This window comes from Thalassophryne amazonica, chromosome 11 (genome assembly GCF_902500255.1).
Source record: "Thalassophryne amazonica chromosome 11, fThaAma1.1, whole genome shotgun sequence".
Lineage (NCBI taxonomy): Eukaryota > Metazoa > Chordata > Actinopteri > Batrachoidiformes > Batrachoididae > Thalassophryne > Thalassophryne amazonica.
The window spans coordinates 43,982,073-44,007,307 of record NC_047113.1 but is presented as its reverse complement, the minus strand read 5'-3'; the positions used below and the strand labels follow the sequence as shown (position 1 = coordinate 44,007,307).

The window sequence follows — 25,235 nt, the reverse complement described above, 5'->3', positions numbered from 1 at the left end:
GCACTCAGAGTGCACCTCATCATAAACATACTTTTACAGGCGCTTATAAGAAGGAATAAATATGAAAATGCTTTACCAAGCTATTACAATAAAAACACTACAAATAATTACCTTTTAAGCTGTTCCACATACGTTCTCCACCTCAGCGCACGACACCACAAACATGCCTCTAAAATCCTTGTAGTACCTTGTGCACAAACTGCCCCATGCTAAATTTTGAACTTCTTGCAATTAGCGCCATGTTCAGAGATGAGCCTCATTAGCCCAATATTCTGCCTCTAACAGCCTCTCAGAGATACTATTCTCCCACGATTGTTGAATAACTGGACTCGTACCAAAAAAAACATGCTATGTGGCTCATTATTCATCTTTCTTTATTCAGTGAGACCAGAGCTTAACTCAAAGGTAACTTCTACTCTTGTCAAAATCTCATGCATGTGCACATGCAGGCCTTTCTGCAGATGTTGTTAAACATAAATATTGTTCAAAATTGATTGAAGGGCTTTATTGAACATGTACAAATTGTACATAAGACAATAGCATCTTAATAATGTAAATAATAAATGTATAACTAACTTTTATATCATGTATAGACACACACTTTGCACTGGGATACCAATTAAACAACGCAAAATTAGAAAGAAGGCAATGCTCATAGCCAAGGGTATTTTAGCACTGCCTTATATTTGAATGTTTTGAACATGGTAAATTTTACATCTTGCACGCAGCCTTGACTTTTTGTCAGGACGGCATCAGCGCAAACCTGCCTTTTGGCAGCCCAATTGACAGAAATCCATCACTGTGACAGATCTTTAATCCCTGAACTTCTGACCCCAAGTATTTAAACTTCTCAACTCACCACTTGACTATTCCACTGTGCTCCCAGTCATTCACGGCATATGTACTCTATCTTGCTCCAATTGACTTTTATTCCCATTCTCTCTAGAGTATACAGTAGTGTTCAGAATAATAGTAGTGCTATGTGACTAAAAAGATTAATCCAGGTTTTGAGTATATTTCTTATTGTTACATGGGAAACAAGGTACCAGTAGATTCAGTAGATTCTCACAAATCCAACAAGACCAAGCATTCATGATATGCACACTCTTAATGCTATGAAATTGGGCTATTAGTAAAAAAAAAAAGTAGAAAAGGGGGTGTTCACAATAATAGTAGTGTGGCATTCAGTCAGTGAGTTCGTCAATTTTGTGGAACAAGCAGGTGTGAATCAGGTGTCCCCTATGTAAGGATGAAGCCAGCACCTGTTGAACATGCTTTTCTCTTTGAAAGCCTGAGGAAAATGGGACATCCAAGACATTGTTCAGAAGAACATTGTAGTTTGATCAAAAAGTTAATTGGAGAGGGGAAAACTTATATGCAGGTGCAAAAAATTATAGGCTGTTCATCTACAATGATCTCCAATGCTTTAAAATGGACCAAAAAAAAAAAAAAAACAGACACGTGGAAGAAAACGGAAAACAACCATCAAAATGGGTAGAAGAAAGAATGGCAAAGGCTCACCCATTGATCAGCTCCAGAATGATCAAAGACAGTCTAGAGTTACCTGTACGTGCTGTGACAGTTAGAAGATGCCTGTGTGAAGCTAATTTATTTATGAGAATCCCCCGCAAAGTCCCTCTGTTAAATAAAAGACATGTGCAGAAGAGGTTAGAATTTGCCAGAGAACACATTACCTGGCCTAAAGAGAAATGGAGAAATATTTTGTGGACTGATGAGAGTAAAATTGTTCTTTTTGGGTCCAAGGGCCACAGACAGTTTGTGAGACGACCCCCAAACTCTGAATTCAAGCCACAGTTCACAGTGAAGACAGTGAAGCATGGTGATGCAAGCATCATGGTATGGGCATGTTTCTCCTACTATGGTGTTGGGCCTATATATCGCATACCAGGTATCATGGATCAGTTTGGATATGTCAAAATACTTGAAGAGGTCATGTTGCCTTATGCTGAAGAGGACATGCCCTTGAAATGGGTTTCAACAAGACAATGACCCCAAGCACACTAGTAAACGAGCAAAATCTTGGTTCCAAACCAACAAAATTAATGCCTCGCAGATGTGAAGAAATCATGAAAAACTGTGGTTATACAACTAAATACTAGTTTAGTGATTCACAGGATTGCTAAAAAAGCAGTTTGAACATAATAGTTTTGAGTTTGTAGCGTCAACAGCAGATGTTACTATTATTGTGAACACCCCCTTTCTACTTTTTTTTTACTAAAAGCCCAATTTCATAGTCTTAAGAGTGTGCATATCATGAATGCTTGGTCTTGTTGGATTTGTGAGAATCTACTGAATCTACTGGTACCTTGTTTCCCATGTAACAATAAGAAATATACCAAAACCTGGATTAATCTTTTTAGTCACATAGCACTACTATTATTCTGAACACTACTGTATCTCCACCTCTCTAGGCTCACCTTAATTTACTCCTTGTTCTCACTACACATCACAATGTTATTTGCAAAAACCATAGTCCATGGAGACTCATGTCTGAGCAAGTCACCGTTATGAGAAAGGACTCAGGACTTGCAATCCCACCTCCACCTTGGACACAGTCATTCCCACAGTACACACCATCACTGTCATCATACATATCCTGTACCACCCTCACATAGTTCTCCATCACTCCCAATGTCCTCATTCAATACCACAACTATGACTACTTCCTCAACACCCTATCATAGCCTTGCTATAAATCCAAAACAAAAACCCACACAATACAACTCCTTCTGGCCTTCTCTATACTTCTCCATCAGCACCCTTGAAGCAAGCACGGTATCTGTAGTGCCCTTTCACAGCACAGAACCATATTACTACTCACAGATAATCACCTCTCAATTCTCAACCTAGCTGCTTCCCTCCATCCCCCTTTTGACTCAGCTAAACTCTATTTAGGAGCGCATTAAAACCTGTGTTTTTTTTTTCTTTTGTATTTCACAATATAACTGTTTCGATTTGAGTGAAAAAGACTCACTGTGGTGATGAAGTGATAGAATGGCTGCCTCTTTTCCGTGTACTTGACTGTGATTGGACTGAGGTCGTACCTAAACCAGATGGCGGGGATGATCCTACCCGTGTGGCTGTAAGCTACATACTCCTGTGTGAGACAAAGCGTGTGTTGTTACATCCTTCCATGTGTTTCACAGTACATTCTGATGAGAGAAATGCATTTAAAATAACACTGAACACTTTGAAATGCATTTAAAAAGAACTCAGGTACTTTCTCAAGTACAGCGGTGATGCGCATGAGTCATAACACTGGTGTGACTCAAAAGCCATAAGTGATTCACGAAAAATGAATGTTAATCTTGACTGATTAAAACTCATGTAAGGAGGAGGAGAAGACAATGCGATGAGAGTTATTTCTTAGTGCCGTCATATTATTAGTCATCGGGGGTTATCAGTGAGTTTACACTGTGCAAAGTTTAATTCATTAACACCACAAATTTGACAGTATTTATGAATTGTATTTGAGCAGTTACAGTGGGTGCACTTCAAATGTTAATGCGTCCATCACCCCAACCACAATTTATGCGCTGGCAAAGATACTGTAAGAATATTTCACTCACAGCTAACCCGCAAACCCAGCAGTAGAGTCCGAAGAAGTGTGTTTATCGACATATAGGGAGAGTTTCCAGTTACTAGTGGTGAGATCTAACTTCTGCACAATTTAACATAATAAAACATGCTGTGGCCTTATGTTGGGATGTCCACACTACTCCATGCATAAACACCATGTGCCACGAATTCAGAAGATTTAAGGAAAGGGATGGCGCACCTTATTGGCCACTGTATACTGGTAGGAAAACCTTCTTCTGCCTGTGAGGTCTTCATAAACAGTCGGAACAATCTTCAGTATGTAATCGTGTGAAGCCAAAGCTGCAATGGGGGTGTGGTGGGGGGGAGGTGTTGAGAAGTTATTTTTTTTTTCCAAGTTCTGTGTCAAAAAATAGCATTTGAATGATGACAACTGGCAGCAGCATTTCATTTGAGATGCAGTGTCGGCTGTCTGAAGTCAAGTTTCCACTCTGGATTTGGTAGCTTCCCGTAGTACTCATCATTACGTCAGCATGCAGCTTTAAATGGCAGTCGTTAATATTTCTACAGTGTGAATACGTACGATTTGATGACAGCCTGTCAGCCCCTCTTAAAGCATTGAAGGCGCCTTGGACCAATCGTACCTGTGTGACAATCAAGAGAATTGAAATCAATTTCCATCCTTGACACATCTTATTTTCTTCTACTATGCATTTTCCACTTGATGTGTTCCGACCTGGAGCTTTTCTCCAAAGGTCAGTCTATGGATGGTGTGCGTCATGTCAGGGTTTTGCGGCTGGGCTGTAGCACTGTGTGTGGACACGTGGAAGTTTCCTGGGACCTGAAGGTGCACACAGAGCATGACGAGTGTGTCAGCAACAGCACTAACACCTGCAGGACATTTAGTTAACTAATGACGAAGTCTGAACACAGATGGCTGGAACATAAATGTTCCTCATTTCCAGAAGAGAAGTCTACACACTTAACACGTTTTCGCAGTTATTCCACAAACTGTTTGGTTAATTATTCTAAATGTGCTGGAAAGACTGACGCACAAGTTGGTAACAGAATGTGCAGGGCTCAGACATTATAATGTCAGATGCAAATAAAAAAAAATTCAATTTACGCCAGAGCAAAAAGTTAAGAGTCCCAGAGCTACTACTCACATAACAGGTATGTTTGAGATGAATTTCACCTGGCCCAAACTATCAACTACACTGAAATTTAAACGATCCAACAGATATGACACTTCAATAAATGTGTTTGTGTTATAGTGGATGTCCATGTCATTCATTGTACAGTATATAAATATTATAATAAATAATATGGCACCTGTGTGTATAAGGGGGGAAAAACACAGATCCATAAGATCCAGCTTTCTTCCAAGAGGCTTTATTTTTATTTAACCTATCTTAAGGGCAGTTACACACAATCCAACCAGTGGGAGCAGTGGGCAGACACAGTCCAAAGCCCAGGGGACTAACTCCAGATGTCAAGACGCTGCTTTGCTCAGGGGCAGAGAAAGGAGTAAATTTGGAGTGCCCAGTGGAAACCCACGCAGACACAGGGGTCATGGGTGGAATGCATCCCTAGACCTTCTTGTTGTGAGGCAACGGTGCTAAAAACTGAGCCAACGCGCTGTCCAATGCTACTGCTCAAACAAGTGAGCCAATTATCGCTTAGATCTGATAGATGACAGGTGTTTCCCTGAGCTTTGAGGTCTTGGAGCAAGAAAAGTGTCTCTGCAGCACCAGAATCTAAACTTGGAGTGTGACTAACAGAAATCTAACAGATGCCCATTCTTCCCCAATCAATTGTAATCAGTTGCATCTATGAGTGACTCATTTCAGAGTGAGCCCAAGACCTTGCCATCATCTTCTCAAATCATCACACTGTACTAACTAATCTTTTGAGTTCAGTTAGCTCAAACCCATAATTAATCACATTGTGTCTGAGCCATAGTTCTTCATCTGGGATAAGAGGCCTTACTTTGTTGATGGTGAACTCTCCCTCAAAGCAACAGCCTCTGCCATCATTAAGAGGAACTTTCATAGAGTTGTCTATGTGACCAACTTCATGGCGGCCCATTTCATCCTGGATGTCCAAACCCACCACTTAAGAAAAAAAAAAAAAAAAGAGGAGGTCAGAAGGAAGTCAAATAAAAGAAGAAATTAAAAATAATAACCATAAAAATCACATCATCCTCTGCTCATTCCAATTTAATATGACATCTACAAATAATAAGCACTATTAACAAAGCAAGAAGAAACAGGGACATTTATAGTCTCACTGCAGAATATGAACTTTAACTGCAAACACACTAAGGCAGCCTATAAAACAGTCATCCTGTGTTTGCTTTTCTCCCTCTGGAGTTCACTGACCTGCCAGGTCTTGGCACACCAGCAGGGTCCTATTTTCAGAGCCTGCCAGCATGGTGGCCAACAGAGCAGAGACAGACATCTGTTGGATCTGTACTAAAACCTTGACATGCCGTCTGCCAGACCTTTGACATTCAAGACGACTTTGACCTCCCATCTACTCCGATGGCGCTCTCAAAATACAGTGCACCAATATAAGTTAAGAGTGCCTGTGCGAGCTGGTCATTTCTCCTTTTTAAGACATTTAGAAGCCGATCTGTGTTCAAGTAAACGTGGATCCAGGATGGGGCAAATTATTGCGATGTTATTACACATGGTTCTGCTTTTCCATGAAGTCACTAATCAAGAACTTCATCCCATAAAGGTCACTGGAGGGAGACTGTGTCTAACTGTGGAACAGCACAGCAGAAGCAAAATGGCAAAAGGAGATGAAGGTGCCCATTTTCCCACAATGAAATACTTTTCCCCCAAGTAAATTGCAAAGGATGTGAAATTGTTTGAAAAATAACTGATACAAAATACTGATGTCTAAGGAAAAAAAGCTGCTCATATGTAAAACATTTTGAGAAAAAAAAATGATTTAACAATCGGGACCTTTAAAATGAATGTGGCAGTAGGTGGCTTTGGTAAACATGTTCAACAGCTGCGTGTCTGCTTGTCAAAGTTCTTTCTCAAAATCCAGTCTTTTTTTTTTTTAAAGCAGAAACACTTTTGAACTCTGCCATTTTTGGATGTTGCCTGAATCGTGTGTGCAAACACTGTGTATGTAGATGTGAGGCAGCATGGTGTGTGCTGTAGTTGACTGTGTGATTTGTCATTGGGCATACTTTCTGAGGGAGTCATGCACAAAAAATAAGCAGTGACCACCCTCTGGCTTGGCACGGGTAATACAGCCTGCTCACTTCTGACTGTTGTGGTACAGTAGACAAGCCAGCATGACGCAGAGGTACGACATGTATGTACACATGTACAGTGTGGAGGCGGGGCTAAAGATGTGTTATCTCAGGAATCTGTAAGCGCTCTGCAATGCAGCTTTGATGAACCATTATGTTGCTTAACAATGTGTCACCACACTGAAGCCATCATCCATCTTCTGATAATATGACATACTTGAGTAATTGGGCAGAATCAAACAGAGGAGCAAACAAAAACAACAATAAGCCCTTGAAAAATGTGTGTGGGGAGGGGAGAAAATATATGTATATACTCACAATCACAGTGTAAGTTTGGCAAACTGATGTTTAAACTCACATCTATCTTCCCACCACTATCTTTATCAGGATCGTCCACATAAAGTTCATTTATACTGTTAACACAAAGAGGCACAGGAGATTGTAAAAGTTAGAAAACTGATTCAGGGGGGAGGGCATTTTTTTCCCCATGGGAAAAAAAACATTTTTAGGTGCCACTTAAACATTTTGGTGCCAAAATGGAAGAAAACAGCATCTGTGTCACTATCAGTGTAATTTCCTTCTCGTCACACCCTCACCGACTCATCCCTTATTACACATCGCCTAGAGGCTGACGCATTAACAACAAATTGACGGCTATTCATTGGTTACAACAGTGAGATGGCAGCATACATAATAAAGAGGGCATTGACATTCATGACTAAGAGCCTGTCTGATATATTTCAGAGTGCTGGTCATGTAAATGTGGCAACAAAGGAACGCTGGGTTGCGTATTATGTTTCAGGACCAGGATATTGCGAGATAAACTGTCACAGAGATCTGCTCCAGTGTTGATACCTACATATCAGTGGTAATGAATCCCGTCAGCTCGGACAGAAACAAGAAGAGTATGAAGACACAGCAGAGAATGGAAACTGTGAACAGAGAACCACATGTAAATGAATGAATGCTGGTCAAACAGGGCTTAATTGTGGTACTTTGTAAAAAAAAAAAAAAAAAAAAAATAATAAAAAAAAAAAAAAACTATCCACAAATTACGTCAGCGTTTCAATCTGTGATGCACAACAAATGAGCCATGCTGTTCCAGACTTTAGGAATGGCTGACCTAAGCTGTTGACATTAATAACCCCACAGCCACCATAAAAGCCTTCTCTAAATAACCCCTTTACAAGTGGCGTAAAACTTGCCATTACGCAGTCTTTTAAAAAGATCCTTTAACACCAATTACATGTTAAATATCAGCACGGCAGGTGGTTATTACAGCATAAACGCTTTGAGAAAGGTGAGTTCATGCTATGCTCATTTTGGGTTCTCTCACACAGACAATCTCCCAGTCCTCTAATAACATTTAACTAAAAGCTCAAAATAAGATTTTGAATCCTGCAAAGTCTTCGGTTTGAGCCAAAATAAAGTGTGGGCTTAAAAGGAGAAGCAGCCGGTGTAGTTTTCATTTCATGTATCAGGCTAATCAGCCAAAGGATCAGATAAAATGTTGTCATATGTTTACTAGAATAAATTTGGAAGGAACTGATCTGTGTCTGCGCAACTGTGGCCTATCCGGTATGGCGAGCGCTCAGTCAGAAAGCCCTAACTCAGCAGGTGAAGCTTGTTTACGTAGCAACAGTTGCCTTGGCTTGGTCACGTGATCTTATGGTAGGCAGAGTGTCACAGTCCAACATGTAGCGGCGTGGAAGCTGCGCATAAGGCAATGTTTTACTGACAATAGGAAGCGTCGCTATGACACTCAGGCCACTAATTCTGGGCAGTATAGCATGCCCAGAATTCAAAGGGTGACATGCCGGAAAAGATTACAAAAGGCCAGAGAGAACCGGGCCACAGACTTCAACTTCAAAAGGGAAATACTGACTAAGCCAGCGGTGTGAAAAGATATCACCTGAACGGGTTTATTTAAACTTGGTGTAATCCAGCTCAACCTTCTTTGTTTGCACACAGACCAAACTGGCTCATTCTAACAGCAGGGTTTTTTTTCTCACCACTGCAAAGGCAATGAATAATTAATCAGATGCAAAAAAAACAAAAAAAAGTGAATCAGCATGTGACATCTGAGACGAGTGCTGGATTTCTGTAATCAGTTTGGCAATGTTATTTTTGCGCTCAAAGTTTCAGTTTCCACAAACGACAGAAACCCATGAGTACATTCTAGCCGCACAAACAGGACAAAGATCGTCAATGTGTCAAACAATAAATCACGTCAACAACAGTGACAGCACTAAACAGGAAAGTGTCACTGGGGAAAAAAAAAAAAAAACCACTAAATTTTACCTGACTGAAATGCAACCCTATGAAGGTCTAGAACATCATGCTCAAAGAGTGCAACCCTCCGCCAACACTAGTTTCCAATTTCACAAAATTTTACTGTCAAAGTCCTGTTAGAAGTTGCTTTTCATGAGCTAAATTAGATGCAACCAAATGTTAGACGTATGTATTTAGTTTATGCACTTGAATCAAAGTTTTTTGTGGTGTTGTCAGCCCCCCCACCCCCAACTTTTTCAGTTTCTGAGTTCTTTTTCAGATAATTTCACAGAACACTGGTAATCTCTGCTATGCACAGAGTCATTGCTTTTTGGCACTTGGTTTTCAACTGATAACTGGAAGATAGACAAACAAAAAATTGGAACCTCCATCCAATTTTGGTGGTGTAGGCAAATCCATAAAAAAAAAAAAAAAAAAAAAAAAAAAAAAAAAAAAGACTGACAATCTAGATCATATCCAGATCAAATTTTGTCAGGTGGTAATGAGTGCCAGTCTACACCTCACTTTCAAATACGAGAGTGATTGGGGCACATTTGATTAAGATATAATGTAAAATTCCAAATAATTCTGTTCGGAATAAAGTTGACCTCAAATAAACATTCAATTTGGGTTTTCCATGTTCAATTTAAATAGCCACAAAATCTGTAATCTGGATCAGATCCGGATCAAACTTTGTCTGTCAATAAAGGATACCATCCTACATATCTCTCTCAAATATGAAAAATTGGATCTTTTTTTGACAACATTATGAATTTTCATTCAATGTTAAAGGATAGGCATTTCTCCAATTTTCCAAGATTTTTCCTGACTTCGACCTTAAAAACTGAATCAGTTCTTGCCTATCAGGATATGAATCCTCTGTAAAAATTTCAGAGATATATAAACAATTGTGGGTTACAGGCTGTTCACAAGTAGACAAACAGGGGTGAAAACAACAACAAATATGGCCCTTTGTTAAGACGGGATGAGCACATTTCTAGCCAATTCTGAACTCCACAAGATAAAATGTGAGTTGGCCTGTCGTGAGTGAAGCAGGAACTATTCATTCTCCCCCAAACCTCACCCCGAGACTGTGGGTTCAAGAGGATGGCGACAGGAAGGGTGTTGACTGTATGCAAGAAAAACTTCCATCAATTCCTTCCTTTGGGTGTAAACTGTGTACATTGTTAAAGTCATTCTTTTCGTCATCATTCAGGAAGGCGTTTATAAACCGTCTGGCCTTGAAAAATATGCAAAATCTTGATGATTTACAGCAGATTCTCTGGTATCCACTTATTAGTTTAACAGTAACGTCTCGTTTTACTCCCTCACAAACTGGACAGACAAAAAAATTATAATAATAATACTATTAATTAGAGCAAACAACTGACGAAATGGAAAGTTTGTCACCAAGTTTTTGTTCTTTTTAAATAAATACTATTAAGCAGTGAATAATCAATACATTCCATGTTTGCTCAATAACTGAGTAGCAGGAAAGCACATGACCCGACAGGAAAAACATTCAGATTTCCACTGATGACAATGAAACTGTGATCATTAACATTCTCATACTGAACAGGTACTATCCAATTGTGACTGAGTCAGCTGAGAATGTACCACAACAGGCTAGAACTTGAATTACAACTACCTACTCTCCTCCTCTGTAAACATTTATTTGACGTCTCTGCTGTCCTGAGCAGCGTTTTCCATGTCTTCTTATTTACATCCTGATGAAAAAGGGACACCGGTACAATTGTAATGGCATGTGAATTACCCTATTATCCCTACTTGTATTCGTTTCCATCACTCACCACAAGGTAGAAAATGAAGCTACAAGAATGGGTTCTGTTCTTATTTCTGTGTCCATCTGTCAGTTTTTGTTTGTTTGTTTAGGACTGTGCAGAATAAGCTGCAACATAAACTACGGAAAATAATTAAATAAAATTTGGCACAAAGTAGTTTGTGCTAGCACTTTTGTGGCCATCGTTTCCCGTTCTGTAAACCGGGTGGCTGACAGCTCTGCCACCTACTGCTGACAACTATATTCTCCTGAATGTGGTTCACAATAAAAGTACTTTAACATGAGATCACAGGCAGCTACACTAAAAACAAAGCAGGGAGCTTTATTGTGAAAGGGTAGTGTGAAAGGGGAACCGAGAAAGAAGACGAGGCTATAATTACGACTTAAACATTTTTAACCCGTTTTTGGGAAGTAGTTTCAAACTACTGAATGTCCAGAACATATTCTAGTACACTGTGTGAGATGTAATCCAGTTACAGTCACTGCAGACAACAGGACAAAATTCACAAACTACTCAATAAAAGTTGATGTTTAAGTTGACCTTATTTTGGCTGCTTCTGCTCACACGGGGTCACAACAGTTTATCACCTTTCAAAGTTTTATGCCAGAGTCCCTTCCTGATGCGCCTACTGTGGCACCAAAGTCAATTTTAGTTATTCTAATATATATATATATATATATATATATATATATATATATATATATATATATATATATATATAGTTTTTAATTAATTTCAAATTATGAACCTGGTACTTTGAGAACTGTTTTAGTTTAACTATAGATGTTCTTTTTTATTTTTAAATGCAAACTAAAGCTTACAGGATTAAATAAAGCTTTAATGTGTACAGAAGCTAAACAAAGCACTCCTTAATCCTGATTAGGAGACAATTTTTTTTAAATACCTTTGAATGTTGAAAAACATTCATAGAAACCACATCAGCTTTGAAAATTTTGGGCTTGTTTCTTGTACTCTTCAAAAGAATTAGTTTTATTTCACTATGAGACATGTTCGAGGGTGATGATGGAAGCCTGAACACACCCCTCTTTAAGGTGTTTATTAAAATCTTATTTTTGGAGACTGGGCGGTGATTCTCTTAACAACTGGACAGCAAACGTTATTTTCCCAGCAATCACACATTAAGTGGACCTAATGCGTGAAGCTACCGACAGCTGCTAATAGCGCTAACATCATTAGCATTCAACATTAAATACCAGAAGCGTTTCGCTCAGTGCAAATTTGGCCACAGATGTCTTAGAGGATTCATTGTGACGCTTTACCACACAAGACAGATTATTCCAGGTGTTTGTAATAAAATACTCCAAACAAAGACAACAGCTAGCAGCCACGGAATGGACACTTCAGTTATAGTCGATCAGAGGCTATGAGGGGCAGAGTCACTGAACTCAGCAGCTGTCACTCAATGCAACCACACCCACAAATTATACAGAATTTTATGGCTTAAAACATCTTAAACTAATAAGTTAGAGAAGACGTGTGTGTGTGGGGAGGGAATCATCAACCGCACAGTTATCACAAAGGAGGAAACCATCTATAGACACCAAAACTGTTTTTTGTACCAGGATGTAAACGTGTTTATTTCTGCTCCACAGTTGAACATTTTAAAAAGGGCTTCTACGGGAATCAGCTCAGTTTTGGAGCCTGCCTCAAGCGGCCAGCAAAGGAATTGCACTTCCAGGTTGGGGGTAACAATACGGGCTTGAGTGTTACTGCTTGGTTCAGACAAGATTACTCAGAACTCTGAAAACAAAGACACTAAAATAAATAAGGTTTGAGAAAAGGCTTGAAATGGTAGAGAAACCACCCTTCAAAAGATGCAATAACCTTTGTTATTAGCAATCAGTCAGGAAATTAATGGTACATTTCATGTTTATAACGGAACCACTGTGCAAGATTTAAAGTCGTATAGTATGTGCTGAAATCATAATAACGGCAAAATTGTAATGTTGGCACCTGTGAAATAGGGGAAAATATTTTTGCCCTCCAGCTGTATGTTTGTATACAGAAATGATACCCCATTTCTCTGTGTGAATTAATAACTTTGCATTAAATGTTAAACGCTACAGCTGATCAGCAGTGTAAGGGTCAAACAACTACAACCTTGTGCATAGTGTTAGATACAAAGTGTCACTATGAAGTAAAGAAAGAGTCCTGACCAGCAGGGGCAAGGACCTGCAATCAGAAATTATGCACATGTGCAAGCATGATTTAAAGAAAGAGGGGAGAAAAAAATGGCTGAAGTTACACATTTTTAACATGTTCTTCTTGGAGGGCTACTCACTGTAAGCTCCTGTGTATGTTGGCTGGGTGAGATCTTTTGGCACTTTCCGGTAGATATCAAGTCTTCAGGAGAGAAAAGAAGAAGGGGGGGGGGGGGGGGGGCACAAAAAGGCGAGTGAGAGAAAAAAAATAGACGTAAACACTATGTGCTGGGAAAAGGACATTTTGTACCCATCATGCAGTGCAGTATTACGGAAGAGCCGTGGAATGTGAGTTCTGGAATTCTGCAATAGCACATACAGGTCCAGACAATCAGCCCCACAACTTCTGTACAGGTTTAAGCCTCCTCCTCTAATCCGTGTATTTCTAACTTTTAAAAAAGCAAAGCCATGAAACAAAAAGCAGTTACAGGACAAATGCAGATTATATGGTTTATTGGCAGTGTTATTCCACCAAAGAAAGTTTAAACAAATAGTTATAAGCCAGTGATCAATTAGACACCAAATAAAAATAAAATAAATAGTTGTCATCCATCTGGGGAAATGCAGCACCGTAGAATTTCCATAAAAATGTTTTGATGCAATTTTCTTCATAAATGGTTTTGCAGAAAATAAAAATAACCAAATAACTGTAAAAATCAAAACCATTTCCACAAATGTCAGGAGAGCTCCAAGATAATGTAGAATTTTAAACAACCATTTAAAAAAAATGTATTTTTGAAGGTATGGATATTATGATATTATGCCAAATCAACATGTAGATCCACCTCAGAACTGCTGTGGGGACCCTGAGTGAAGAACAAGGGGAAAGCCAGAGACTTAATTTTACGCGTACATATTGCAAAACCACATGAGTTGTGCTGTCGAGTGACAGTTTGATCAGGTAAACTAACTGGTGGCACACACAAACAAAAGTCCAAACTGAATATGCACTGTCACCCAAAATGTAATGTGTAATAAAATGTTACAACAAAGGAAGCTTACGTGGACAGACAGACTGAGCAGCAGTGGACACTCTGGCATCTAACTGCATGCATGAGAGACCCTTGTGCAATTTGAGTTGCATTTCAAACTACGAATGAATGTTTCAAACGGAAAAAGTAACAATCATGGGACTTTCGACTGTCCAGACTTAGAGCATTGAATCAATCATGAATCAGTTCCCCAAATCGGGAATTGTAGCCTCAAAGAAAACCATCACTAATAGCTTTGAACTGTGATGTTGCAGACCAAGAAAAACTCCACTTCTGCAGAAGAGATACCTCAAGCCAGGCCGGCGTATGTTAAGGACATCCTGGAGAAAGATTATGCATACTAGAAGGGTGTCCCTTGGTCAGATGAGATCAAACTAGAGTTCTTTGGCCATAGACAAATTCCTTATGTTTGGAAAAGGAGGGAGATGCATATAACCCAAAGAATACAGTCCTCACAGTGAAACATGGTGGTGGGAGTATTACACTGTGGGGATGCTTCAGTGCATCTGGAACTGGGAATCTCCTCAAGGTGAAAGGAATAATGAAGAAAGAAGGTTGTGTGATGGTTTTGAAAGAAAACCTCAAGCTGTCAACAGCAAAACTGGGTCTGGGTTGTCGGTTTGTCTTCCAACACAACAACCACCAAAAACATAAGTCACTTCTGGTAAAGAACTACCTCCATGAAACCTGTTGAAAATCTGTGGGGTGAACTAAACACCAAGGTCCATGCCGGAAGACCATCAAATGTAGAAGAGGTTGAGAGATTCGCCAAAGAAAAATGGGCTGGGATTGACTGCCAAAATCTAACCAAGACCTCTTTTCATCTCCTGTTTGCACAACAGTCACATCAGCACACATTTGTCCCAGTGGCCATTGCCAGTTAAGTCATCACAGCTGATGCAAAACAAGGTGGGGGTGGAAATCGGGGACTAGACTTCCTGTCCGACTTTAACCCTGCTGTTCTGCTTGTTTGTCTTAGCTCCTGAAATAATCATCTTCATTATAATTTACTGTACAAAGGGCTTAAACAGTCCAGTCCATTGACAGTTTCCTTCACCTTCAGGTTTTACAAATTTTTATGTCCAATTAAAAAAAAAAAAAAAAAAAAGAATTCAGGGTTTTTCCACAATGAAGTTTCCATTGAAAACACTAATATAAATTAAGCAGAAAAGCAAGCAGGGCTGAGTCACACCCGTGAATCTGCCAAAAATCTGTAAATACCTTCTTTCACAGATCAGAATGTACAGATATATAATGTATGCAGTCCGCACATATCAATCTAATGAAAACTTAAACTGTACAAAAAAAGAATCATATCTAAAAATGAATACACTGAGCTGGCAACATTTCCTTTTACAAGAAATGTTAAACACAGTCCGCACAAAGTCCTTCAGTCTATTTTTTGTCATCTCTTCACTTGGCACGTCAAGAGGTCAGGAAGTGGCATCGTTCATACTGTTGGAAACACAACAGCACATGTACTTGACAAATTTGCACTGCACCTCTCTTACTGGCATAGATTTTGAGCCTTATTTCAAAAGAATTGCTTTAAGAGTTTTTGTAAATTCAGATGGTCAAATTTAATAGAAAATTAATGTTTAAAATTTGAAAGGATAAAGAAAATAAAAAATAAAATAAAATCTAAAGTTCAAAAATGAAACTCTGCACTGTATTTGCCCTAGTGAGATAGATTTTATGTATACAAAGAGCTTAAATAGTTTTTGCAATATCACCGAAGATGACGGACATGATGTACGTGTAATTTGTATATACCACACCTTTTAGATGGGGCTATTAAAAAAAAAAAAAAAAAAAAAAAACACAAACAAAATGTTTGCATTTCCCCCTCATAAAATGATCTGATATGCATCTAAATGGTTTGGCGTAATACAATATTTCATAAAAACACTCCTGATAAGGTTATTTATACACAATGAATTTTAGTTTTTTTCTTCTCCCCTTCAGTAGAAAGTGCTATAAAGGGTGTTCTCAGTGATGACGTACAACTTCACACCGATTCAAATTCAGCTAAAGAGCTCAAACATCTTTACATCATTACTTACCAGTAAGAAATTAATATGTCTAATGAATAAATCTACATAGTATTTGTACAGTAGCAGTAAGAATTTATTACTTATTTACTGCACTATAAGAAACACATTAAAGTTGAGCCAACTACCACTGAAACAACAAAATACTGAAATCATTGTGTTTAAATGTTTTAGATTTATACTAATAAAACCTACTATAAAAACAGACATCATTATGTAAACATTTACTAGATTGTAAATGCAAAAATATTTAAATTTGTAGGTTTATTTGAAATTCATTAATTTCTCAACTCGGACCATTTTTGATTCCTTAATGTTAATATTGACTTGAGAGTTCATGTAGTGGTCCATGCTTGTGTAATTTCCTGAACAACGGTACATCTGCAATCATCATTTCCCACTGCTCAGTCAGCTGTAAAAGGATGTTTTGTGATTACTGTGGACACATTGTGCCAGCACCTCTCTGTCGACAAAAAATAAAAAGCGCATGGTTACTTTCAAAAGAAACAGCCTTAAATCAACCATAGCTTACAAATGAGTCATTGTGAGTCAACAGCTCATCTACTCCTCGAGTTGATGAGTAAAACCTTGTTATGGACAGATAAAAAGGTTATTCTCCCATATGATCACCCCACATTAGAATCAATAAGTGAGACAGGAATCTACGTAGGTTTGACTATCCGTTTTCATCCAGTCATCTGTTGTAAGTACAGACAAAGCCGCAAACACCACACACACACACACACACACACACACACACACACACACACACATTACTGTAGGACTAGCGGAAATTACATCTATTCTGGTGACGTTTATTCCCATCATTATACACTGGCTAAACTAGGAGTGCAACGCTACTAAACACCGAGTATGTTGACAACAGTTCAAGAGTCAACATGACATAAGCATCACGTCATTAAATCAGCCAAGAAAAAAATCCTGCCCAAGTGTACAAATAAATGATGACATACGAAGGTACAATTAAACTTTGCAATAAAGGTCTGTCATCCATTTACTCAATTCATTCAGTCATCATTTATCACATCATTGCGGACGGCCTTGATCTGAAAATAAGTTGAAATATATGATTACAGCTGGTAAAAAAACTATGACGTTAAAGGAAACCTTAACTATCCAATTACTCAGACATTCAGATTAAGTGTTAAGTCAACTGGCCTATTTCCTATTAGTTATAATTAAGAAAGAGTAGTTTAGTTAAACTCATTGTGATCATGTTTGAATGGGATGTTGATTTGTCATGTTGTTCTCGTCTATGGCTGCTACTTTTGATTTGTAAATTGCTTTATTGGTCAACCTTTTGTTTAAATGTATGTACTGTAAAGCATTGTGATAGATGATGTCTCCAAAACGTTACATTTTACAGTTAAAAAAAAAAAAAGAGAATAAAAACAGGAAAAAGTAGTAGCTCTGGGGCTAGGGACTGTCACAGGTTGGTATTGTTGACATGTTAATCAATGATCAAAACAGGTGACAATTATCTGTTAATCTGCTACGCAACTAGAAGGAAGATTATTTAATTAGTCATGATATGTTAAGCCTCCTTAAAAAGCTCTGTTATAGCATCCATCCATCCATCCATCCATTTTCTTCCGCTTTATCCGGAGTCGGGTCGCAGGGGCAGCAGCTCAAGCAAAGCCGCCCAGACCTCCCGATCCACACACACCTCCCCCAGCTCCTCCAGGGGAACCCCAAGGCGTTCCCAAGCCAGCCGAGAGATGTAGTACCTCCAGCGTGTCCTGGGTTTTCCCCGGGGCCTCCTCCCAATGGGACGTGCCCGGAACACCTCTCCAGCGAGGCGTCCAGGGGGCATCCAGAAAAGATGCCCGAGCCACCTCAACTGACTCCTTTCGATGTGGAGAAGCAGCGGCTCGACTCGAGCTCCTCCCGAGTGACCGAGCTCCTCACCCCATCTCTAAGGGACCGTCCAGCCACCCTGCGGAGGAAACTCATCTCGGCCGCTTGTACTCGCGATCTCGTTCTTTCGGTCATGAGCCAAATCTCATGACCATAGGTGAGGATCGGAACGTAGATTGATCGGTAAATCGAGAGCTTTGCCCCCCTACTCAGCTCTCTCTTCACCACGACGGTCTGATACAGCGACCGCATCACTGCAGATCTGCACCGATCCGAATGGATGCTGTTATAGCATCCATACTAAAATCATACATTATCTTATTTAGACATTTAAATGTTTTACAATGCATTTCCTTTTGCTTTTAAGCCATATAACCCAGCTTTCTTACTTGTTAGTGTTAGACTTTGCAACTACATTTTAGCCAACTCATCTGAAATTACTGAATTCTAACAATTCAGGCAACATACTTTCACATAATCAAATAAAGAAGTCTAAACATTGAGTTACACCAACAAAGGTACTTGAGTTTTTTGAGGCCTGTTCCAGGCCAGTGTAGAAGAGTAACTGCCAAGTGTGATGGCCTTCAACTAGATGCACAAAATATTTTATTAAGACGCAATTCTCACCTTTTCCACAATCAGGTGTACAAAGTTATAAATAAATAAATAAATGAATTAGCAAGAGCTTTTCGCAAAATTATTCTAAACAGTTTTGACGTTGGATGGTATTACGCCGACTTATACCTAAAACGTTCTGTCCATGAAAACCACATAATATGCAAATTGTCCAAAAAGTCTGTGTTGTCACGAGACAATGCAGTGTTTAGAATACGTTTTGTGATTATTACTGAAATTAATTTTGATATATATTACAAATATGTAGTATCTGTTGACAATGAAATGCATTCCAATTTCCAAGATCCACTGCAAAAAAAAAATAAAAAAAACTTCCACATAATCCAATAATTTAAGATTAGTATATGGGCATGCTGAACAGGCAGAGAATGTGGTATTTACATGTATATGCTGCATTCTAAAAAAAAAAAAAAAAAAAAAAAAATGGCCTCTGTATATCTGATGTGGAGGCCATAGATGCATCTGAATGTGAAAATGGCATCTGTAAACATTCGTTTCAATTTGGAGGCCAACAACTACAGAAAGAGTCACGAACAATTTTGTCTTCATGCAATATCGAAGTCTCTAAACATGGCTTATAAAAGTACAAGAACTGACTTAAATTATATGAAAGTAAAATCCTTGAAACAGATCACAGTATGATAAAATTACCTTGTCACTTATTTTAGGAGCAAATTAATAAAGTATTTTTGTAGTAGTAGAAGACCAGTCTGTAGACCCTGTATCCAAACAGTTTGTAAATGGTTTTGAGTTCCCTGATGGATTTTGAACACTTTTTACTTGGGCTGCCCTCTTCAAACCTCTGGCATTTTTGAGAGGGGCAACAAAGGTCAAACTAGGGTCAAAATTTAAAATTGTCCCTATTGTGTCAATATGCATATCAAATTGCTCGTCTGCGCATAACGATTCCAAAAATATATAGTTTGTTATGCATCCAAACTCAAATAGCCCGAAATATCAAAGGGTCAATGAACTTTTGATAATATAAAAAACTGATAAAAACCTTTAACCATGATCAATTTTGTGTCTACAGGCTGGTCTTCTACTATATGTTACAAATGTACAAAATATTGGTTGCACTGAATCATGTATTCTAGGAATACATACTGCCTGATAAAGTGGCGTAATCAAGAGTAAGTGTGTGCTACTCCTACACTGTTGATGAACTTATTCATGAAATAAGTAAAACCTTGAAATAATTGCATGGTTGGTCAATAACTGGAGTTCCTGCTCTCGCAATGAAGATTTTGCATAATTGTGGTTCCAATCACTCTGTGAAACTTCTGAGCAGGATATAATGTCCTCTTCATAACCTCGTGAGACATCTTTCATGCATGAAGTAAGCAGATATTTTCATTGCAACACAGTTAAAAACACCTGAGTTAAAAATGAGATGATAATACTATACATTAAGTTCTAGATTAGGTCACTTCTGAAACAATTTCTGATTATGGATTTAATTATTTTAGTCATTTATTAAGAACAAAACTCCCAATTTTAACATGTCCCAGCTTCACCAATATGAGCATCTGTTGTTTTTAAACATTTTATATTATTTTAAAGGTGAATAACTTTGTTAAAAACTGATCAAAAATAGTTTTGGGTTCAGGCTACTTTTCCTCTCTAAAATATCACAGGTAAATTGATTGCAAGCTTCAGTGGTTCAAGCCTTAATAAATTTAACAGTTTGACTACATTACGGACCAAATTCAATCGCTCCTTGTTACCAAATTCAGAAATGTTTTGTGTGAGGAAAATTAACACTTTAGATTAATCAAATAATCTATATAAAAAATAGCAGAAAGATTAAACAAAAGATAAAGTAGTCATTAGTGGCAGCAATAATGATGAGAAACTCCTCCCCCTCCCAATTTCAACGTTATTCTCTCATTCGTCTTTGTTGACTGTGTCAGTGATTCTATTTTTTATTTATTTATTTTTTTTTTTAAAGTGCAATTTTGTGACTCGACATCCAACACGTAGCCACGGTCTTGTGAAAGATGACCTGATGGTTGAGTCAGAATCAGATGCTAGTGCACGTGACCATTAGTCAAACACTACCTGTGCACAAACATCCTGGCCTTTCTTTTGAATAGGGTGCGGATAATTTACACTTTCAATGGTTACACTGGTGTGACTTACCTCTGTGCCTGTTACCCATGTGTCAAAATGGTCAATTTTTTAACTATTTCTATTAATTAATTGTAGGTCTGAATATTTTGCCAATATGATAACCAATGATTTGTTGCAGGTACCCTTATCAACTTTAACCCCTTAACGCCCGAATTTATATAGCTGTATATAAAAAAATGTTTGTGTATTTTTGCCTTTAAGTAGATGGTAAATAATGTTGAGATTATTAATTTCACTTAAGCACAAAAACTAGATAGTAATATTGGGTATTCTGGTAATGACTTTATGTTATAATAATAATGATGGTATGTTGGAAATTTGCGACAACGGGCATACAGGTCAATTTGGTAAGTTGCATATTTGAGTCAGAGATTATAGCATATATGCGACGATGGGCATTAAGGGGTTAATATAAATTACTGATATCTTGGAAGCATTAAAAAAAGAAAAGTTGCACCAGCATCTTTAGAACTGCTTTTGAGTTAATATGTCCTGAAAGATAATCAGAAATCACTGGTAAGAAGTCAACAATTGCCCAGTCCACACAGTAACTGTGGATAGGCTGGCAATTATGACTAGAAACTGTGAATTCTCAGTGTATCCCACAGAACAGCCTGGTCAGCCTACACACTTTTTACAAACCAATATACATTTAAAGAAACACACTTCTGATACTGATTCTTTCATCCAGAGAGTACTTGCAGAGCTAGCTAGGATGTGGTTGATTGTTGACTTTGGTGTGAAGCCAGACTGCTCTGGTCGCTAATGATTACTACCCAATGAGCCTGGTTCTTGTAATAGTTACCCATTAAAGAAATGCAAGCAAAAGTTACTTTTACTATAAATTTGAGCTTTATACAACTACTTCAGCACTGTTTAATCAATTGTCTTCAAACGTACAGTGAAGGCTTTTGGCTTCCAGTTTACACACTGGCACCCCCATCACAAATATGATTTTCAATTTCACTTGTCAACTTCTGTTTAGTCAATTATTTTACTTTTCAATGTTGTCATTACTGCACCTGTATGGTGATTGGCATTTTATGTCACAACAGCCTCAACTTCAGTGAAATGAATTCAATATGATGCATTGGAATATGTCTTTGAGAGTCTGGAAAAAAAAAAAAAGCTGTTAAAGAGAACAACAAACCAGTTTTTTGGGATTTGAGGGTAAGACATAATAATTGTCTATAGTCCTGGACAGCTATAGACTCATGTCTACCTGTATGCACCTACCATTTCTTGTTTATACATACAGTATCTGCACAGTAGCAGGGGTGGTGGCCAAGTGGTTAATGCGCTTGGTTTCAGTTCAGAAGGTTCCGGGTTCAAATCCCACCCCTGCCACATTTCTCAATGTAATGCGGAGTTACGTCAGGAAGGGCATTCGGCGTAAAACCTGTGCCAAATCAACATGCAGATCCACCTCGGATTTGCTGTGGCGACCCCGATTGCAAACAAGGGAGCAGCCGAAGGGACTTTTCCTTTACATATAGTATCTGCACAGTAACAGTTTATCCTGCATGCCTCAAGCCTGGTGCATGTGTTCTGTGCAATTTATGAACCTGGGGGAGGTGGAATTCATTTTTTTATCTCTCAAATATGACAGTTATTTCTGGAAGCCCTTCTGCAGTCAGAACAAGGCTCTAAACCAATATCTGCTGACTAGCAATTTTGTAAATTATTTTATTTTACATGGCTTAGGGTTAGGATTAAAATAAACATTCTGAGTTAATGTGTAATTTTTATAAAAGGTGCAAAAAACATTGTGGCAATTAACAATGCCACCAAGATAGACACCCCATTTAACCAAATCCTCAGACTAATCAGCAGAACTTAATGGAGAGTCCACAGGTTTAGTTGAAATGTGCATATCCTCCCTGACAGAGAACCTGCATGCAGATGTAACTTAATTTTGGAAAGAAAACTTTGGATATTTTGCACATCTGGCTAATGTAGCTCACACAGTGTTCAACATCCAAAGTGGCTCTGCATGTGCTGCTGTTCTCTTCTCTGCTGCCAGCTTGTTTTCTTTTTTGGAGTGAGCGGTGAGAGATTTCTTTGAAGCGGGGTGAAAACTGACCAGAGCAGGGAGCAACAATCAGCAGGGCAGTTTGCAGTGGATGCGAGAGGTGGAGCGGCGGGAGGATAAGGCTCCATGGGCCATAAGCAGAAATTCTCTTGATTCCGCTGAGCTCACAGGTTCTGTCTGACAGACAGTGTCATTTACATGTTGTGAAGTAATGGGTAAATGCGTGCACAGTTTTTTTTTGTTTTTTTTTTACTGTACAGCACTCCTCAACAGTGGCACACATTAATAATGTAAACCGTGCAGAATGCTTAAATGCATCAAAGAATTGGCTACAGCCCAACCGCATGCAACATCAGTGCTTTTTTTTTTTTTTTGCTTAAATACTCAAGGAAAGAACACAAATACTCAGTCAAGACAACTGTACCAACGTTGCATTGTGGGTAATGACAAAACACTGAATATAATATGTCTAGGCTAGACATAATAGTTATATAAAAATAAATGCACAATGGAGAGAAATTTCTAAAGTACTTAATTATTAATTTTAGATAAGGTTACATACATATCACTCTGCTTGTAATTAGTAGTCAATTTGATTTCCAGAAAGCCACAACTTTAGCAGAAAGTGCCTGAGGTGATGCAATCAGGAACATACAAACACCAGGATGGAGGAGTTAATCTGCTTAACAAATCAACATGAATCCACTGAATGAAGGAAAAAAAAAAAAAAACCTACGACTACGAAACAGTTATGTGTAACTTTGCTGTTACAACTTTGACGTATTTAACAAATGGCAGTGATACAAATTCATTCACCGCTCACACACACTCCGAACACACAGCCCGACAAATTCCAACAAAATAAAATGCACTCATACTCACCTCCTAACATCGAAAGGCATGATGTTTGTGCGTCGTACGGAAAGAATTAAAAGGTTCAGCCGAAAACGACGAAAAAAAAAACAAAGCGCTCTTCTGTCCTCTTCATCGGTACCGGGCTGACGTCAGCTTAGGACGCTTTGCAAAATCTGATTGGCTGAGAGCTGCATCCGGTTCACTTTGGGTTCTGCTTCCTTCTCGAGCTTTTCATCGTTTAAAATGATTATTTAAAAAAGAGATTTTATTTTATTTTAGGATGGTGCAAAATATTTTTGCATTTTTGGTTTTCCATTACAGTGTCGCACAGTTCCTATAAAATTCAATATTTAAATGGTTTGGTAAAAGTGCCTTTTTTTTCCTTGTTTTTTGCTACTGGAACTGCCCACCCCATTTAAATCTTATACGGGGTGGGCATATATATATATACATATATATATATATATATATATATATATATATATATGTATATATATAGTTTTCATGAAAAGTCTGTGTAGTTGTTTGGTATATTTCTGTACATTGTTGTGTTAGAGTCACTACAATGGCATATTAAGGCCATTGCGATAGCATATTAGCACTACGATGGTGTACTGGGGCCACTATGATTGCATATTAGTACTACAATGGCATATTAGGGTCATTATGATGGTGCATTAGCGCTACAATGGCGCATTAGGGCCACTATGATAGTGTATTAATACTACGATGGGGTATTAGGACTACAAAGGCATATTAACATTACAATAGTGTATTAGAGCCACTCTGATGGCGTATTAGTACTACAACGGGCGATGGGGTATTACAGCCACTATGATATTGTGATAGCACTACAAAGGTATATTAGCACAACAATGGCATATTAGGGCCACGATGATGCCATATTAGTACTACGATGGGGTATTAGCAATACAAAGATGTATTAGTACTACTATAGTGTATTAGTACTACTGTGGCGTAGCACTACAATGGCATATTAGTATGACGATGGCAAATTTGGCTCATTTTTTTCCTCACAAATTTATGATGTTTATGAATGATTGTCCTTGAGGCAGTGCTGTCTGAGGGATCAAAGATCACTGGTGTCCATCTTAGGCTTCTGCCCTTGTGCTATATGCATGCGCTATATACACATTGACTTTCCTCCAGATTCCTTGAATTGTTTGATATTATGCACTGTTTTTACACACATTTGTTGACAAACTGGAAATCTGCCCATCTTTGCTCTTCAAAGACTCAGCCTTTTGTGGACACTGCTTTTGTACCAAATGTTAACAGTCATCTGTTGACATTACTCATTTGAAATAATGTAATTATTTCTCTGTATGTATTCAGGCCTGAAATACAGGAATAGATGTATATTAACAAGTAAAATGAAATTTATGACACAAAACATAAAAAAAATCTTGGATTCATGCTGTCTGAAATGAAATAGAAGTCAAAGTACAGTCAATGTAAGAATCACTGTGTGTGTGTGTGTGTGTGTGTGTGTGTGTGTGTGTGTGTGTGTGTG

At 38.3% G+C, this 25,235-nt stretch overlaps 1 protein-coding gene across 1 annotated transcript in view; it reads right to left on the bottom strand.

The window, feature by feature from the left end:
- Positions 1-23,886, bottom strand: part of ergic1 (endoplasmic reticulum-golgi intermediate compartment 1) — a 38,240-nt gene extending 14,354 nt beyond the window's left edge. The window contains exons 1-9 of the mRNA XM_034181526.1: positions 23,729-23,886; positions 13,205-13,266; positions 7,689-7,761; positions 7,148-7,242; positions 5,548-5,672; positions 4,295-4,399; positions 4,142-4,202; positions 3,800-3,900; positions 2,996-3,118 (exon numbers count right to left, since the gene is read on the bottom strand). Coding sequence (XP_034037417.1) covers positions 2,996-3,118; positions 3,800-3,900; positions 4,142-4,202; positions 4,295-4,399; positions 5,548-5,672; positions 7,148-7,242; positions 7,689-7,761; positions 13,205-13,266; positions 23,729-23,748 — 765 coding nt within the window. The 5' untranslated portion in view covers positions 23,749-23,886. The remainder of the gene's footprint in view (positions 1-2,995; positions 3,119-3,799; positions 3,901-4,141; positions 4,203-4,294; positions 4,400-5,547; positions 5,673-7,147; positions 7,243-7,688; positions 7,762-13,204; positions 13,267-23,728) is intronic.
- Positions 23,887-25,235: the final 1,349 nt, after the last annotated feature.